The 17,661-nt window shown below is 54.0% G+C and overlaps 1 protein-coding gene across 1 annotated transcript in view; it reads left to right on the top strand.

Moving 5' to 3' along the window:
• L3MBTL1 (l(3)mbt-like 1 (Drosophila)) overlaps window positions 1-17,661 on the top strand; it is a 41,401-nt gene that overhangs the window by 12,779 nt on the left and 10,961 nt on the right. The window contains 12 exon segments of the mRNA XM_021077798.1: window positions 4,911-4,999; window positions 5,782-5,886; window positions 6,926-7,061; window positions 7,390-7,481; window positions 9,051-9,202; window positions 9,804-9,880; window positions 10,681-10,766; window positions 10,935-11,045; window positions 11,778-11,892; window positions 12,696-12,752; window positions 12,755-12,794; window positions 12,975-13,312. Of these exon segments, the coding sequence (XP_020933457.1) occupies window positions 4,911-4,999; window positions 5,782-5,886; window positions 6,926-7,061; window positions 7,390-7,481; window positions 9,051-9,202; window positions 9,804-9,880; window positions 10,681-10,766; window positions 10,935-11,045; window positions 11,778-11,892; window positions 12,696-12,752; window positions 12,755-12,794; window positions 12,975-13,312 (1,398 nt within the window).

A 17,661-nucleotide genomic window follows, 5' to 3' on the forward strand; every position in this document is an offset into this window, starting at 1 on the left:
CTCCCCATTTATATATTTTCTTTGGAGAAATATTTAGATCCTAGTCATTTTCAATTTTTTTTTTTTTGTCTTTTTGCCTTTTCTAGGGCTGCTCCCTCAGCATATAGAGGTTCCCAGGCTAGGGGTCTAATCGGAGCTGTAGCCACCAGCCTATACCAGAGCCGAAGCAACACCAGATCTGAGCCGCGTCTGCAACCTACACCACAACTCATGGCAATGCCGGATCCTTAACCCACTGAGTGAGGCCAGGGATCGAACCCAAAACCTCCTAGTCAGATTTGTTTCCACTGCACCACAACAGGAACTCCCCCAATCTAAGTTTACATGCAGGGTGGTTAGGATTTGGTGCTCTCACTGCTTTGGCCTCAGGTTCAATCCCTGTCTGGGAACTAAGATCTTGCTTTAAGATGCTGCATATAGTGGCCAAGAAATAAATATATTTACATGCAAGATTTCATGAGTAGCTCATTTTTCTGAGGAGGTGGTCCATGGCTTTAAATAGCTTTTCAAAAGTGTCCATTTATACTCCCTAGAAACTAAAGGCGGGGTCAACACTAAGTGACAACATTATGGAGCCCAGCCTCTTGAGTTTGGTGTCGAGGCATAGATCCCTTGTACTCATTCAGCACAGGTATCAGGCTCTTGATTAAGTGTTCTGTCTTAAAATGAACTAATTGTGAACTGGCCAACCATGCTCTATAAGAGGCAGATCAATACAGAGATGTATCTGTAGCAATTTAGAACAAAAAGACCCAGGACTTCCCATGGGATCGGTGGTATCTCTGGAGCACTGGGATTCAGGTTCAGTTCCCAGCCTGGTACAGTGGGTTAAGGATGCAGTGTTGCCAAAGCTGCAGTTCAGGTGAACTCTATCTGCCCTCAGGTGGCCAAAAAGGGGAAGAAAAAAAACCAGCCCAGGGACACCTTGATGACTGCTTGTCATCCGTTCTTTTTTTTTTTTTTCTTTTTAGGGATGCCCTGCAGTATATGGGAATTCCTGGACTAGAGGTTAAATCGGAGCTGCAGCTGCCAACCTACGCCACAGCCATGGCAATGCCAGATCTTTAATCCATTGAGCAAGGCAAGAGATTAAACCCAAGTCCTCACAGAGACAATATTGGGTCCTTAACCCGCTGAGCCACAAGGGAACACCATCAGTTGTTCTTTTGGGGGGGCATCAGTTGTTCTTTTTGGGGGGCACCCACAGCATATGGAAGTTCCCAGGCTAGGAACTGAAGCTGTAGCTGCCAGCCTATGGCAAAGCCACAGCAACACCAGATCCGAGTCTCCTCTGTGACCTACACCACAGCTCACAGCAACGCCTTATCCTTAACCCACTGAGTGGGGCCAGGGATCTAACCCAGTACTCATGGAAACTAGTCAGGTTTGTTACTGCTGAGCCACAATGGGAACTCCCATCAGTTGTGCTTGAACATGGCGTTCTGCTCTTCTCTTTACACATTTTCTGTCTTTTCTGTGGACCTTGTAGTGGAAGGTCTGGCTAGAACCATTAATTTGTGAATTATCTCTGCTGAAACAACTGAAGCCAGGCCGAAGAAGCTTTCAGAGCGAAGATGAGGGTTGAGGGGAAGTACTGGACTGAGTTCTAGGGATTCACCCTTAATGAGCAGAGCTGGGCAAGAGAAAGAAAGAATCAGGAACAGAAGTAGAAGAGGTGGAAGATACAGCCAGGAAGGTATAGAGAGAGGGAAATGCTGAGATGCACAGGAGAGTTGGTAACACATGGTGAGTTGAGGAGTAGGGAAAGGTCACTGGATTGTGGCCCTGGTTATTCAAGAGAGCAGTTTCGCTAGTGTAGACGGGTCAACTGAGACTGGGGATAAAGAGATTTGTGCTGTGGCGCAGTAGGTTAAGGATCCAGCATTGTCACTGCAGCAGCTCAGGTCACTGCTATGGCGTGGGTTTGATCCCTGACCTGGGAACTTTCACATGCTAAAAAAAAAAAAAAAAAAAAAAAATGGAGACCATGTATATGAAGTCTCTGAGCCATCTCTGTACCCCAAGTTTCTGGCACCAGACATGGTGCTCAGGAGGTACCCCTAATGGTAAAAGGAATGGTTAAGGTAGAAGGAACTGGTGGGCAATAGTAAACTGTAACAACTATATACTCGTTATGGGAGTCCCCGTGGTGCAATGGGATCAGCAGTATCTGTGAAGCATTGGGGTGCAGGTTTGATCCCTGTCCAGCACAGTGGGTTAAGGATCCAGTGTTGCTGCAGCCATAGCGTAGGCCACAATTGCAGCTCGGATCTGATCCCTGGCCCAGGAACTCCATATGCTACAGGGAGGCCAAAAAAAAGAAAAAGAGTATATACTCGTTATGTATTAAGAGTGTGGGAGAACCCAGGTGATAAAGGCCCAGGGAGGAAAGTGGCAGGGCCGGGGGATGGAAGGGTAACGGATGGCAGGTGAAGAGGTCAGAGGTCTCTGCTGTGGCATGGGGGTCTTAGAGCTCGTCCATGTTGGAGTATGGCCAAAGAGAAATGACCTTGGAATTAGAGAGCCAAGGCAGGGCCTAGGTGACTGAGATGAGAAATCTGACAAGTAATCAGCTCCTTGGCTTATGTTATAGTTTGGGAAGAGTGAGGCAAAAAGTCATCATTAGTTCCTGTTGTGGCTCAGCAGTAACAACTCGACTAGTATCTGAGGACATGGGTTTGATCCCTGGCCTCGATCAGTGAGTTAAGGATCTGGCATTGGGGTGCAGCTGTCACATAGGTCGCAGACAAGACTCAGATCCTGCATTGCTGTGGCTGTGGTTTAGGTCGGCAGCTACAGCTCCTATTCAACCCCTAGCCCAGGAACTTCCATATGTGTTGCAGGTGCACCCTCAAAAAGACCAAAAAAAAGGAAAGAAAGAAAGGAAGGAAGATAGAAAGGCATGCAGGAAGGAAGGAGGAAAAAAGAAAAAGGAAAAGAAAGAAAAGAAAGAAAGAAATTTTCATCCATAGAGATACAAATGGATATTGTAGAGGGGATTCGATAATTTGGAAAAAGAGGTATTATGCAGGATGACATGGAATTCCAGTGGCCAGAAACAGCAACGTGATGCTAAGCCTGGCATCCTGAAGCCTCCTCCCTTCCCCTCTCCCTACGCAGTAAGTCTGGATGAGGGCCAAGTGGGAGCCCTGAGGGTTTCTTGAGGGACCACAGGTTTCACTCTTGAGAGAGGGGAGTCGGAAGAGAAGGGCTTGGGGTTGCCGTGTCGGTGTAGGTGTCAGAGGGTTTCCTGGCCTTGTCAATATGTTGGTGAAGAAAATGCTTGTTTTGGCCCAGTTGAGTCAGATGCTTGGGACCTCAAGGTTCAGTCGGGTGACCGGGGAAATTAAGCGGCTCCTAGGATACATGTGGTTTCCAACCAAGGAAAACAACCTCTTCCTGAGTGACAAACCACTCGGCACCCTCATGACCCAGAGCAATGGCCAAGTGTGCCAGAGCTCAGAATCCAAATCAGATGGACTCAGTGGAAACCTAGGAAGTATCCAGTATTTCATGAGGATTTTTTTTTTCTTTTTTCTTTTTTGGCCACCCTGGGACACATGGAGTTCCTGGACCAGGGATCAGATCTGAGCCACAATCACAACCTACACCGCAGCTGCAGCAACACCAGATCCTTTAACCCACTGTGCCAGGGATGGAACCTGCACCCTGGTGCTGCAGAGACGCTGCCAATCCCATTGTGCCACAGCGGGAACTCCTCATGAGGATCTTTTACTCACAGCTTCTCACTTACTCTCCCTAAAGACCCTCTGTGGTAGAGGAAGTGAGCTGCATTTGGCAGGTGAAAACATCAAGGGATGGACCATTCTGGAAGAAGCTGGAGCTATTTACCCGAAGGATACGGATTGATTTTTGCAAATTATTTCAGGCTGACCTTGGGAGCCTACCTTACAGGTTTCCAGCTATTCTCATCTTTAAAGAATGTTTCTCCTCTGTGTTGGAGGCCAGGACTCTATCTCAGGCTAAATTGAAGATCCTCCAGGGGGGTTCACCTCTGCCCCCCAGGACCCGGAGACTTTGAGGGTTGTAGGCTCTGACCATAGTGTGTGTGTGTGTGTGTGTGTGTGTGTGTGTGTGGGCAATGTGTGTATGTTAGAGTGTGTGTGTGTGTGTGCAATCAGCCTCTACTCTGCAGGCACACCACACACATTCGTATCTCTGCATGTACCTGTCAGTGTGCAGAGGAAGAAGAATCAGGAAAAGGGGGTTTCTTATTTTTGTGTGGCCTCCTTGGTTTTTTCCTCGCCACATGCTTGCATCTCATCTCCCTTTTGCCTCTTCTTTCCCAGTGAGCTCAGGTGATGCCATAATTAAGTCCTCTGGCTCAGGACTTGTCATGCAGCTTTGTCCCTCTGTGGCTGAGACTTTGTAACCTTTGTTAGTTGCTATGTCATCCAAAGTGCTTTTGGAAGTTCCCTTGTGGCACAGCAGGGTAAGAACCCAGCACAGTGTCCGTGAGGATGCAGGTTCGATCCCTGGCCTCGTTCAGTGGGCTAAAGGATCCGGCATTGCCACAAACTGTAGTGTAGGTCGCAGATGTGGCTCAAATCCCTTGTTGCTGTGGCTGTGGTGCAGGCCAGCAGCTGTGGCTCCGATTCAACCCCTAGCCTGGGAACCTCCATATGCCACAGGTGCAGCCATAAAAAAAAAGAAAAAAAAAAAAAGATAGCAAAGTGCTGTTGCTGACAGTGGCCCGGGGGCAGAGGTGGGGTGGACAGAATTAGGCTGAATCTCAGCTGAGATTCGGCACCTTCATGGCTGTGTGGGACCAGAGGACAGCACATGATCCCAGACAAAGGTTTGTTTGGGAGTTTAGGGTGGAGTCAGGTTGGGGCAAACTGAGGAAGGTACTATTCCAGGGGGTCAACTTGTCTGTGTCCTGTTCACAGCCTCAGGGGAGAAGAAGGAGGGCTGGTCGTGGGAACCCTATCTGGAGGAACAGAAGGCCGTCACTGCCCCTGTCAGCCTCTTCCAGGACGTGAGTCAGTTTCCACCTAGGAGGAGCTTGTCTTCCCAGGCCAGGGACTTACCACCAAATTCAGGCCTTCTGGGAGTTTCCATCATGGCTCAGGGGAAACAAATCTGACTAGTGTCCATGAGGATGTGGGTTCAGTCCCTGGCCTCGCTCAGTGGGTTAAGGATCCGGTGTTGCTGTGAGCTGTGGTGTAGGTCACAGACATGGCTTGGGTCCCGTGTTGCTGTGGCTGTGGTGTAGGGCTGGCAGCTGCAGCTCCGATTGGACCCCTAGCCTGGGAACCTCCATATGTGGAAGGTGTGTACCTAAAAAGCAAAAAACAAAACAAAAGAAACAAAAAGCAAACTCAGGCCTTCTGATGTTTTCTGTGTCTGACACCCCTCGGACAGGCAGAACAGAGGGGTTGAGGGGGAGGCGGGTTAAGGGCCCGGGAGAGAAAAGGGCTCACTGTAGGGGGCTTCCTGGGGAGGGGGAAGACATAGAGGGGTGGGACCCAGGCTCAGCCATCACTGGGCCTGCACACTTTTGAGTTCTGGTGCCTCCTGCTCAATTCTGTGCACTGATCTTTCCATGACTTGGGTAAGAGGGAGCCCTGAAGTCCATTTTTCGAGGGACCTGGGAGCTAGTCTCTCCTGCTTCGGATCCCTGCACTCAAGATTCCCCCAAGTTACCTCTTTTTACTACCAGGTGGGTGGGGCCCAAAGGCAGTTCCTTCGCCCCAAGCCCACTAGGCAAGGTAAAGGCTGGAGTCGAAGCTGAGTCCTCTCCCATCTGTGCGTTGACAGTACCAGGCGGTCACTCATAACAAGAATGGCTTCAGACTGGGCATGAAGTTAGAAGGCATCGACCCGCAGCACCCGTCCATGTACTTCATCCTCACCGTGGCCGAGGTGAGCGGAGGTTTCCACCCCTCCCCCGCCCCATCCTGATAGTGCCGCTCAGGATGGACTGAAGGGGGCCTCGGAGGATGGACTGAAAGGGGCCCACCAGCGGTTCGGAGGGGAGGAGACTCAGATGAGGGCGATACCGCCCGGCCCTCAGAAAGCACACAATCTAGGGAGTTCCCTGGTGGCTCAGTGGGTTAAGGATCCAGCCTTGTCACTGCTGTGGCTCTGGTTACAGCTGTGGCATGGGTTTGATCCCTGGCCCAGGAACTTCTGCATGCCACAGGCACAGCCAGAAAGAAAGAATGAACTCATCTGATAGGGGATTGAGGCAGAACACACAGAAAGCTAAAAAACCACAAAAAAACAAGTGGAGTGTCAGGGTAGTGACAGAGGAGAGGCAGCGATGGGGACAGGAGTCCAGAAAGGTCCTAGTCCTCACAGAAGCTCACAGTTGTGTGGGAATCAGCCAGATAAATAGCGACACATCACAGGGGTGAAGACAGGCGTGAGCAGGGGGGCCGTGAGGGGGCAGGAGCAGCTTCAGAGAGGAAGGGCCTCCTTTGCTGAGTCTCGAGAGATGAGCTATGAGTTAGAGTGTTCCAGGCACAAGAGGCAAATGGAGCAAAAGCGCTGGGGGCAGAACAGGGCTCCACATCCAAGGAGGCGCTGTCAGCTGAGGTCCGAGCCATGAGAGAAGGTCGCAGAAGGAAAGGTCCTCGGTGGCCCTGAGCAGACCTCAGCCTTGGTCAGTGCCCTCGAGGTTCTGTCCAGGGCTCAGAGGGGCTGGGGGGTGTCATAGAATCTGCCTGTCCTGTGGCCAGAGCTCAAGACTCATGATTACATGCCCCGTCAGTGTCCCAGGAGGGGAGGGTGTGGGGCAACGTGCAGGATGCCGGAAACCTGGGAGTGAGGAGGGGTGGGATGGGGAACCTTCTAGCACCAGAGCTCCTGAGACCACCAGGCTGGGCCAGGGGAGCTGAGGGAAGGGGAACTGGGCATCCTCTGGCATCAGAGTCCCCGTGCTTCCCTCTCACGGGGCCAGGTGTGCGGCTACCGTCTGCGTCTACACTTTGATGGGTATTCCGAGTGCCACGACTTCTGGATCAATGCCAACTCCCCTGACATTCACCCCGCCGGCTGGTTCGAGAAGACAGGGCACAAGCTGCAGCCCCCCAAAGGTAAGGCCTAGCTGAGTTGGTCCAGTGAGGCAGGGAGCCCCCAGACCCACCTCCTCCTTCCTGTTCCTGTTGCCCAACCAGCCTCTCGGCAGCTCATCCCACTGTGACTTGGCCCCAGAGCTTCCACTCTGCCCTTGCCTTTTGAGTAGCCACCCAGGTTGTGTCCTGCTTTGGCGGGGGTGGGGTGGGGTGGGTGGTCCCTGGGCAGGGTCTTGAGGGTTGTGGGGTCCTCAGGCCTGCCTGATTCTGCTGCTTCAGCGTGGGGTGCCCTCGCCACGGCCCAGCCTCTGTCTTCAAGGAGCTCTGTTCATGCCCCCGAGGGGCCTAGGTTACAAGGAGGAGGAGTTCAGCTGGAGCCAGTACCTGCGCAGCACAAGAGCTCAGGCTGCCCCCAAGCACCTGTTTGTGAGCCAGAGCCACGTGAGTGCCCCTGAGCAATCGGACACCGCGGCCAGCCAGCGTGTCCCACCCAGCAGACGAGCACGTGTTCATCTGCTGGTGCCTTGGCTTGGTTGGTCCACACCAGGTGGGAGGGGTGCACTGAGCAGGCCCAGGGCTGGAGGGGGATGCTGGTTACAGGTTGGTTCCCCCCAGTTCCCTCCTGCTGAAATGCTCTCCTCTGTGTATCCCTCGGAGCCTGCACGCAGAGATGTCATTCTTTCCTGCTTCAGTTTCTCCGCAATTCTTGGTATCAGGCCCAAGCCTCTGTTCTGGGAGCGGCTTTTTCCTTCCTCTTGACCAACACTGAGGCGCTCCCGTCTTGTCCCAACACTTGCCCCCTGTCTTTTCCTCTGTTCAAGGCCGCCAGTAGCTTTATCCTGCAAAGTATCTCAAATCCCAGGCCAAAAGTCTAAGAGATACGGGGAACTTCCAGTAAAAATGTTAGCATATGGGGAGTTCCTGCTGTGGCCCAGTGGGTTCAGAATACGACTGCAGTGACTCGAATTGCTGTGGAGGCAAGGGTTCAATCCCCGATCTGGCACCATAGGTAAAGGATCCGGCATTGCCCCAGTGCTGCTGTGGGTGTGGCCATGAAAAAAAAAATTAGCATCTGGAAAGTCCAGGGTCCCCATGGTTCAGGGCTGCACCATGCCTTTTGGGCCTGAGCAGGTACCCCTCACCCCAGTCCAGCCCCAGGGACCATACTTACAGGTTCCCAGGGGACTGGTGGGGTTCTCCCCACTGTTGTGGCAGGGGATGCAGGTTTATATCAAACTCTTTAAGTCCTGGGCCCCACCCTTGACCAACTTTGTGGTCCTGGGCAAGTCACTTAAGCTAAAATGGGGGTGATGAGGCGCTCCCACTCTGGCACCATGGGATTGGTGGTGGTGTGGGAGCACCGGGTTCCATCCTCTGGCACAATGGGTTAAGGATCCGGCGTTGCCACAGCTATGGCTTAGGTTGTGACTGCTGCTCGGATCTGATCCCTGGCCCGGGAGCTCCATGTGCCAAGGGGCAGCCAAAAATGAAAAATAAATAAAATAAAATAATAAAATGGGACAATACCCATCTCCCTAGGATTGTTATAAAGAATGAGGGAGGTGATGGCTTTGGAAGTTTATATCTGATGGGTGACAGGTGCCTCCCTGCCCTCCTCACCTGTCAGCTCCTCTTTCCCCATCACCCCTGGGTGGCCCCAGCTGCCTTGGTCCACCCTGGGCCAGGCTCATCTGAGGAAGGGAGGCTGCTGCTCAGCCCAGCAGTATCTTTGGGTGAGTACATAGTCTCGGGTCCCTCATTCATCTTCTGCCACAGTGAGGCTTATGTGGAGCGTGCCTAGGAGCCCAGAGGTTCTTGAGTGGCTCAGGGCTAGGGGTTATGAATTCTGCCCCAGAGGGATCCCCTTTCTCAGCCTATTTCTCCCACCCTCCCCCACCCACTGGCCAGGCATGACCCCCGGGGAACCTACTCCTCTTCCTTTGCCAGTGGGTCCTGGGCCAGCACTAGCAGCCTGGGCCTGACCGTGGCAGCCCCTCTTCTTGCCCCCAGAGTCCCCCACCCCTGGGCTTCCAGGTGGGCATGAAGCTGGAGGCTGTGGACCGCATGAACCCATCCCTCGTCTGCGTGGCCAGTGTGACCGACGTGGTGGACGGCCGCTTCCTCGTGCACTTTGACAACTGGGATGACACTTATGACTACTGGTAGTGGGAGGGCTCAGACTTGGCCAGGGGAGGGGGGAGGCCGGGGGATGATGGGATGGGGGGAGGGGCAGGAGGCACCATGTGGCCCTGGCCCAGCCCTGACATTCATACTGCTCAGGGGGGACAATTGACCGTCCTGTGGATTTGCTCTACATTGTTTATTAATTATAATGGCAATTAAATGCTTCATCTAAAAATACCAAAGTTGGAGTTCCCTGGTGGCTCAATGGATAAGGATTCAGTGTTGTCACTGCAGTGGCTTGGGTCACTGCTATGGCACAGGTTCAGTCCTTGGCCTGGGAACTTCCACATGCCATGAGTGTGGCCAAAAACAAATAAATAAATAAGATAAAAATAATAAAAATGAAAATACCAAGGTTGAGACAAGCAACCGCCAGGGGCCCATGATTTTTCCTGAGATATTAAGGTGGTGGTAGCGTCTTTAGTTACTCCTGGAATTTTCTGACTCCCTCACCAGTCATCTGTCTGACTCTCACTCAGAAATAAAATGAGAGGGGGCCCTGTCGCCATGACGTCATAGGACAGCCGGCTCAGGGCCTCGAAGCCTCACCCGGGACAGTGACATATTCTTGGGTTTCAGGTGTGATCCCAGCAGCCCCTACATCCACCCGGTGGGCTGGTGCCAGAAGCAAGGAAAGCCCCTCACCCCTCCACAAGGTGACCCTGCCACCTGAGCCCACCTCCCCGGGTCCCTTACCAGTACTCGCTAGCTGGGTCTTTAGGGGCAGCGTGAAGGGAGAGCTGTGTCCTGGAGCCTTAGCTCTTTTGCCTGGGAGTTGAGAAGCCTTTGATTTTAGGAGAGTCCATCAAAACCTGACTCTGTTGAAGTTGAAAGGGAGGAAGCTGACCCCCCTCAGGAAGGGAGCAGGAGTCCAGAGCCAAGAGAGTTGATCCCACCCCTCTGTGTTTCTGTCGTGGCTCAGTGGAAACGAATCCAACTAGTATCCATGAGGATGTGGGTTCGATCCCTGGCCTCACTCAGTGGGTTAAGGGCCAGGCATTGCCATGAGCTGTGTTTAGGTCACAGACACAGCTTAGATCCCGCATTGCTGTGGCTGTGACGTAGGCCAGCAGCTACAGGTCCAATTCGACCCCTAGCCTGGGAATCTCCATGTGCCTTGGGTGAAGCCCTAGAAGCAAAAAAAAAAAAGGTGGGGGGAATCCCACTCCATCAAGATATTACCCTGGCCCACCTACAATAGGGGTTTGGATGGAGCTGGGGCTGGAGCAATAGAGCCAAGGAAGGGACTGGGGGTCGGGGTTCCCAGACAGCTCTGTGAACTGTGAGGTGCTTCCTTCTGCCTAGACCCCCTCTGCCTCAGGAGCCCCCTACAAGGAGCAGGCTGCGGTGATGCAGGGGGCTCCTATGTCCCTGCTGTGCCCCTGGCCCTGCTTGGAGGGGATCGCTCCCCCAGGACGCCTGGCTGCCTAGACATTGCTCTCATCCTGTCCTCCAGACTACCCAGACCCTGACAGCTTCTGTTGGGAGAAATATCTGGAAGAAACCGGGGCCTCTGCTGTGCCCGCCTGGGCCTTCAAGGTGGTGAGTCGACTCTCCTTGCCCCCAGAGCGGAGCTCAGGAAGGCGGGGAACTCTTGGCCAGCCAGCCAGCCAGGGCCCCAGCCTCCCCCTTGGCAGTGATTTTCCCCCTTCCTGGGGCCTCAGGTCTGCTGAGCCGGGCCTTGGCCTAAAGGCCGCTGTCCCCCTGCAGCGACCCCCGCACAGCTTCCTGGTCAACATGAAGCTGGAGGCCGTGGACCGCAGGAACCCAGCCCTCATTCGTGTGGCCAGCGTGGAGGACGTGGAGGATCATCGGATAAAGGTGGCTCTGGCACCCTCGGGCCGGGGTAGTGGAGAGGCCACTTGGACAGGACTTCCGTAGACTGCTTAGAGGTCAAGGGCATGGCCTAGCCAGACATGAGGGAGGCTGCGTTTTGGGGGGAAGAGAGCTCTAAACTTGAGGCCCAAGATTTTGGATCGCATTTCGGCCTCATCTCTGACTTGCTTTTGGGAGTTTGGACAAACCTATAAAATGGGCTAATAGGAGTTCCCGTTGAGGCCTCCATGGCAACAAACCTGATAGTGTCCAGGAGGTTACTATGTGGGTTCAATCCCTGGCTCCGCTCAGTGGGTTAAGGATCCAGCTTTACAGGGAGCTGTGGTGTAGGTTGCAGATGCCCCTCCGATCTGGCAGATCTGGTGTTGCTATGTCTGTGGCGTAGGCCGGCAGCTGTAGCTCCAATTCTACCCCTAGCCTGGGAACTTCCATATGCCACCTGCAGCCCTGAAAAGAAAGAAAGGAAAATGGGCTAATTAATAACCCTTGCCCTAGCCAAGGACTGATGGGAGATGCCAGTAACTTCATGGGCAAAACCTTTGGAAGATGTGGTGGCCGAGATGGATTATCGTGGGGTTGGCCCCTTGGTTCTTCCAATCCAGGATCTTGCTTCTAACAGGCCCCAGGGATGGGGAGAGCCTCCTGGAGCCTGGAGGACCTCCTGGCTGAGCTGGGCTCCACGAGGAACACCTGACCTCCAGGGCCTTTCCTCCCCAGCTCCACTTTGATGGCTGGAGTCACGCCTATGACTTCTGGATCGACGCCGACCACCCCGACATCCACCCCGCGGGCTGGTGCTCCAAGACAGGGCATCCCCTGCAGCCTCCTCTCCGTGTGTACCCCTGGGCCGCTCTGTCCCTTTCCTCCTGATGGCCAGCCCTGCCCCCTGAGCTCTGGCACCCCCCTTCTATAGCCTGCCCACAGGGATCTCCGCCCCACCCCTCCCCCGCCTTGGGTCGCTGCTACCCTTAGCTGTGCTTCTGGCCTCCCCAGTTGCTGGGTTTGGGCCCTGGAGGTATGAAGGGAAAAACTCACTTGGAAGCATATGCTTAGGAGGTAGTTGTGCCCCTGAGGGGTTCTCTCAGCATCCAGCAGAGTGACACAGAGCATGCGCTGTGCTTACGAAGGCAGTGAGCCTTCCTAAATCAAATCCTGGTCCCCTCCGCAGGCAGGGGTTAGAGGTCAAGTCACTGGACTGCTCAGCCCCACACCTCTCCTCCCTTATTTCTCATGGGGCGTTAATCCTTCTCGACTGTTCTCCGAGCGTGGGCAGAGCTGTAAAAAGTCTCCAAAGTCTTGGGAAGGAAACAGGGAAACAGAATAACTTGAATCTACCTGATGTGGCTTCTGGGTCCAGCTGTGCCCACACCAGCTCTGAGTCGATCTCCCCAGGGGTGTCTCCTCTGGGAAGCAGAGGAAATGGCCTGCGCGTTCCAAGCCCTGATTCTCCCAAGAGGGGCTGGTATCCGTTAGCAGGAAGGCATCCCAGCCTAGCTCAGGGCCCCTGTACCTGGGGAACTCCTCCCTAGGGCTCACCTGCCCTGTGGAAAATTCCTTCCCTGCCATCCATTCCCCCTCCCCCACCCCACCCCCAGGCCCCTAGGCTGACCTTTTCCTTCCTGCTCCCCCCTCCAGGACCCAGAGAGCCCAGCTCTCCCTCCCCTGGGGGCTGTCCCCCTCTCAGCTATCGGAGCCCCCCCACACTAGGACCTCCAAGTACAGCTTTCACCACCGGTGAGTGAAGGGGTCCTGCTAAGAGCCGCCGAGGCTTCGCTCAGAGAGGGTCTGCCTCACACCTGCTCCACGGGGCTGACCTGGGTCCGCCAGGTCGCGTTCCCCGAACGAGGCCAGGGTCCGGAAGAGCCAAGTGGGAACAAGCAGATTTAGCCCATCTCACGCCTTCTTGTTCTCCAGGAAGTGCCCCACTCCTGGCTGTGACGGCTCCGGCCACGTCACCGGCAAGTTCACAGCTCACCACTGCCTCTCGGGCTGCCCCCTGGCCGAGAGGAACCAGAGCCGGCTGAAGGCGGAGCTGTCGGACACGGAGGCCTCTGCCCGCAAGAGGAGCCTCTCGGGCTTCTCCCTAAGGAAGAAGCCTCGCCATCACGGCCGGTGCGGAGGGCAAGGCTGCAGGGCCTCCAGTCCTCCTGGGCCTGGCCAGGCCCTGATTCCTGGCCCCGGAGCCGGTCCTTCTCTCTCCAGGATCGGACGCCCTCCAAAGTATCAGAAGATCCCACAGGATGATTTCCCAAGTGAGTCCTGGGCCATCTGCCTCCCCATCCGCCGCCGCCGTGTGCACAACAATTGCTTAATTGGTGGGAGGATTCACCGGGGCACCGAGGGGGAGATGCTGGAAGGGAGGCCGCCTCTGCTTTGGTGATGCTTGCGGATACAGAGCAGTGGCAAGAGCACAGGGCCCTGAGCGACCCCGGGTTCCTGCCCCCTTTCACCCATGGCCTTGCTGCGAGTCTCCGGGCAAGGCGCCGGGCCTCTCTGGGCTCCCAGGTCTCCACTGTGAGGCGGGATGATGCCCCCAGCTCTGCTTTTCTCAAGCTAGGCTTCCGGAGAAGGAAGCTGTCACTTTCTTTCTTTCTTTTTTCTTTTTTTTTTTTTTTTTTTTTTTTTTTTTTGGTCTTTTTAGGGCCACACCCACGGCATATGGAAGTTCCCAGGCTAGGGGTCGAATCGGAGCTGCAGCTGCCAGCCTACACCACAGCTCATGGCAACCCTGGATCCCCAACCCATGGAACAAGGCCAGGGATCGAATCCGCATCCTCATGGATGCCAGTCGGATTCATTTCTGATGCATCACGACAGGAACTCCAACAGTGCCAATCTTAAAACGTGCTGGGAGGCTTCAATGAGATGGTCCACGTGACGGTGCTTATAACCTGCTGGAAGGGTCACTAGGCCCGATCTCTTGCCTGACTGCCTCTTGCTGCTGTTTCATACTGTTTCCTCTTGGTGGAAACAGAAGGCCCTTCCCGCAGCTTCAGGCCTGGGTGAGGAGGGTCTTGTCCTGCCTCCTGGTCCTCAGACTGAGGACTTCTGGGGATGGGACCACCGTGGACACCTGTTCTCTCCTCCGGCTACACCTGATTGGCCTCCATTGCCGGGACGTGTCCTGGCCACCAGGGGGCGCCAGCCTCCTGTGTTCATTCTAGAATTATCCTGAGAACTCCAGGACTCTTTCCGCAGACTGAGCCTGTGGCCCAGGGAGGACCGGGAAGGACTGGTCCGTAGGCCTGAGGCACTTCAGGGACAGGGCAGGGGCCAGAGCCCAGATCTCTGACCTCCGTGCAGGGCTACTTCTTTCTCCCCGCTGGCTCTCACGCAGAGGGGACACTGATCGCTCTGGATTTAGTTCGGGAGACTTCTCTCATCCATGGCAGACCTCCTCAGTGTGAGTTTGCTGGTAAACAGGCCCCTGGGGAAGACGGTCTAGAGAGGACGGGATGCAGCTGTGCCCACCTGGCCCATGGGACCAGTAAAGCCCTGTGTCAGCTGTTGGAACCAACAAGAGGAAACCACAGAGCTTCCCTTACCCAACCAGACGGAGAAACTGAGGCCCAAGTTAAGTGATTGCCCAGGATTAAAGAGCCAGCTAGTTAGGAACTAACCCCATTTCCTGATTCTGTGTTTGCATTGTCTACACTGCATCCTCCCCCACCCCCCACCCCATCCCACCATGGTCCCCCAGCCTTTCCACTGTGCCTACTCAGAACTTGCTTATTAACCTCCAATAAGAATAATGTTATAGGAGTTCCTGTCATGGCTCAATGGTTAACGAACCCAACTAGGAACCGTGAGGTCACATGTTCCATCCCTGGCCTCACTCAGTGGGTTAAGGATCCGGCATTTGCCATGAGCCATGGTGTAGGTCACAGACGTGGCTCAGATCTCGAGTTGTTGTGGCTGTGGCGTAGGCCAGCAGCAACCACTCCAATTCAACCCCTAGCCTGGGAACCTCCATATGCCACGGGTGTGGCCCTAGAAAAAGACAAAAATAAGAAAGAAAGAAAGAAAGAAAGAAAGAAAGAAAGAAAGAAAGAAAGAAAGAAAGAAAGAAAGAAAGAGGGAGAAAGAAAGAGAGAGAAAGAGAGAAAGAAAGAAAAGAATAATGTTATAGACTGAATGTTTGTATAGGCCGGCAGCAACCACTCCAATTCAACCCCTAGCCTGGGAACCTCCATATGCCACGGGTGTGGCCCTAGAAAAAGACAAAAATAAGAAAGAAAGAAAGAAAGAAAGAAAGGAAGGAAGAAAGAGAGAGAAAGAGAGAAAGAAAAGAATAATGTTATAGACTGAATGTTTGTATCCCCCCCCCCAATTCACCTGTTGAAACCTAATCCCCAGTGAGATGGGTTTTAGGGTGGGGCCTCGGGAGGTGATTAGGTCATGAGGATGCAGCCCTCATGAATGGGATTAGTGCCCTTAAAAGAGCCAGTGGGAATCCCTGTTTTGGCTCAGTGGTAACTGAACTTAACCAATATCCACAAGGATGCGGGGTTCGATCTCTGGCCTTGCTCAGTGGGTTAAGAATCTGGCGTTGCCACGAACTGTGGTGTAGGTCGCAGACGTGGCTTGGATCTGCCATTGCTGTGGCTGTGGTGTAGGCCAGCAGCTGCAGCTTTGATTCAACCCTTAGCAGCCTGGGAACCTCCATGGGCTGCAGGTATGGCCCTAAAAAGACCAAAAAAAAAAAAAAAGAGAGAGAGAGAGAGACCCCAGAGAGTTCCCTCACCCCTTCTGCCCACCTCAGAGTCATCCTCATTGACGGTCTGGCAGTTGTCAAAAACTAGGAGTGTATCAGCCACAAACTCTTCTGAGTTGGTGTACCCTCCCCACAGCAGCCGGTGTGGCCCTAAAAAGAAAAAAAAAAAGAGAGAGAGAGAGACCCCAGAGAGTTCCTTCCCTCACCCCTTCTGCCCTGTGAGGACACATCAAAGACAGCAGCCTATGGGTCAGAAAGTGTCCTTCACCAGATACCGAATCTGCTGATGCCTTGATCTTGAACTTCCAGCCTCCAGAATTGGGAGGAATATATTTCTGTTGTTTTTAATCAAAACCAAACAAACAAAACAAAATAAAAACTCAAACCAGAACAAGAAGAGCTGTTTCTGACCCATAGCAAGATATTGTACAGTTAGATAAGACCCAACTGCCTGTGAAAGCCCCCATCCTGTGCTCTGGGGAAGAAAGATAAGGAGCACAGCCCCCAAACTCCTCAGCAGGGTGCACGGAGCACAGATACAGGGCTCCAAAGAGGGGCACCAGACCCGTGGCCAGAGACAGAAGTGCTAGTAGCTGTCATGGGAGACCCACAGTGGGGCAGTTAAACAGGCTCCCTGGTGCTACTCAATGGTGGGGCTCTTCGGGGTGTGGGCAGGAGCTTGGGTTTGGGTTGATGAGCAGAGAGACAGCAGGTGGGCAGAGTTACGCCATAGTCAGTGGGGCTGGAAATGGGATCCCAGAGGCTCTGAGGATGATTGTGACATGCAGGGAGTCAGGGTGACAGGCTGGAGCGAAGGGGAGGGACAGAAGGACCATCGATGAGTAGGGTGGGCCTGCGCGAAGAGGGCAGAGGGGGGCTGTGTTCACGAGAGTCTAGAATTAAGCACCACATGAACAGGAAAGAACCAGCCCTCTTGGACTCTGGGCAGAGGCAGGGAAAGCCCCACGGGACAATGGCCACATGGCCTGAGGCCAGCCAAGGCAGGTAAGGGGCCAGGTTTGTCAGACCTTTGAGAAGTAGATGTGGTCCAAGCAGACGGCCACCACGCCTGGCCGAGAAGGAAGAGCAGAGTCACTCATCCAATCGGAGAGCAGCTTGGAGGTTAGAGGTCAGGAGCCGGGGCTTCCAGGAACAGATTGGGAAGCAGAGTGACAGGCAGCATGGTGGGGGGGGGTGTGAGTGGGTCAGGGATCAATGTAGAGGTGCCAGAACCGGCGGGGAACTGGCAGACCAGGTGGGGGTGTATGGGGAGGAGTGGAGCTTGAGGCAGTGGCAGCAGTTAGGTGGTGCGCTTCAGATTGCTCCCCAGACAGAATTCCCCTGATGCTGCAAGAATCAGAGCTCAAAAGCACTTAGGAAGGGAGTTCCCTTTGTGGTTCAGCAGTAATGAACCCAACTAGTAACCATGAAAATGCAGGTTCAACCCCTGGCCTCACTCAGTGGGTTAAGGATCCAGCATTGCTGTGAGCTGTGGTGTAGATCAAAGATGTGGCTCGGATCCCATTGCTGTGGCTGTGGTGTAGCCAGGAGCTGCAGCTCCGATTCAACCCCTATCCTAGGAACTTTCACATCCCTCAGGTGCGGGCCTAAAAAGACCAAAAATAAAGGCTTCGGGAAAGGAGGGCAAACAGAATGGGTTTTTGATGTTCAGGCTGGTGTTACTTGGATACTGGGGGCCATTTTTTGTTTGTTTGTTTGTTTGTTTGTTTATGGCCACACCTGCGACATATGAAGTTCCCACGCTAGGGGTCAAACCAGTGCTGCAGCTGCTGGCCATAGCCATAGCCACAGCCACAGCCACAGCCACACAGGATCTGAGCTGCACTTGAGACCTATGCTGCAACTTGCGGTAACGTAAGATCCTTA

The sequence above is a fragment of the Sus scrofa genome, chromosome 17 (genome assembly GCF_000003025.6).
Source record: "Sus scrofa isolate TJ Tabasco breed Duroc chromosome 17, Sscrofa11.1, whole genome shotgun sequence".
NCBI lineage: Eukaryota > Metazoa > Chordata > Mammalia > Artiodactyla > Suidae > Sus > Sus scrofa.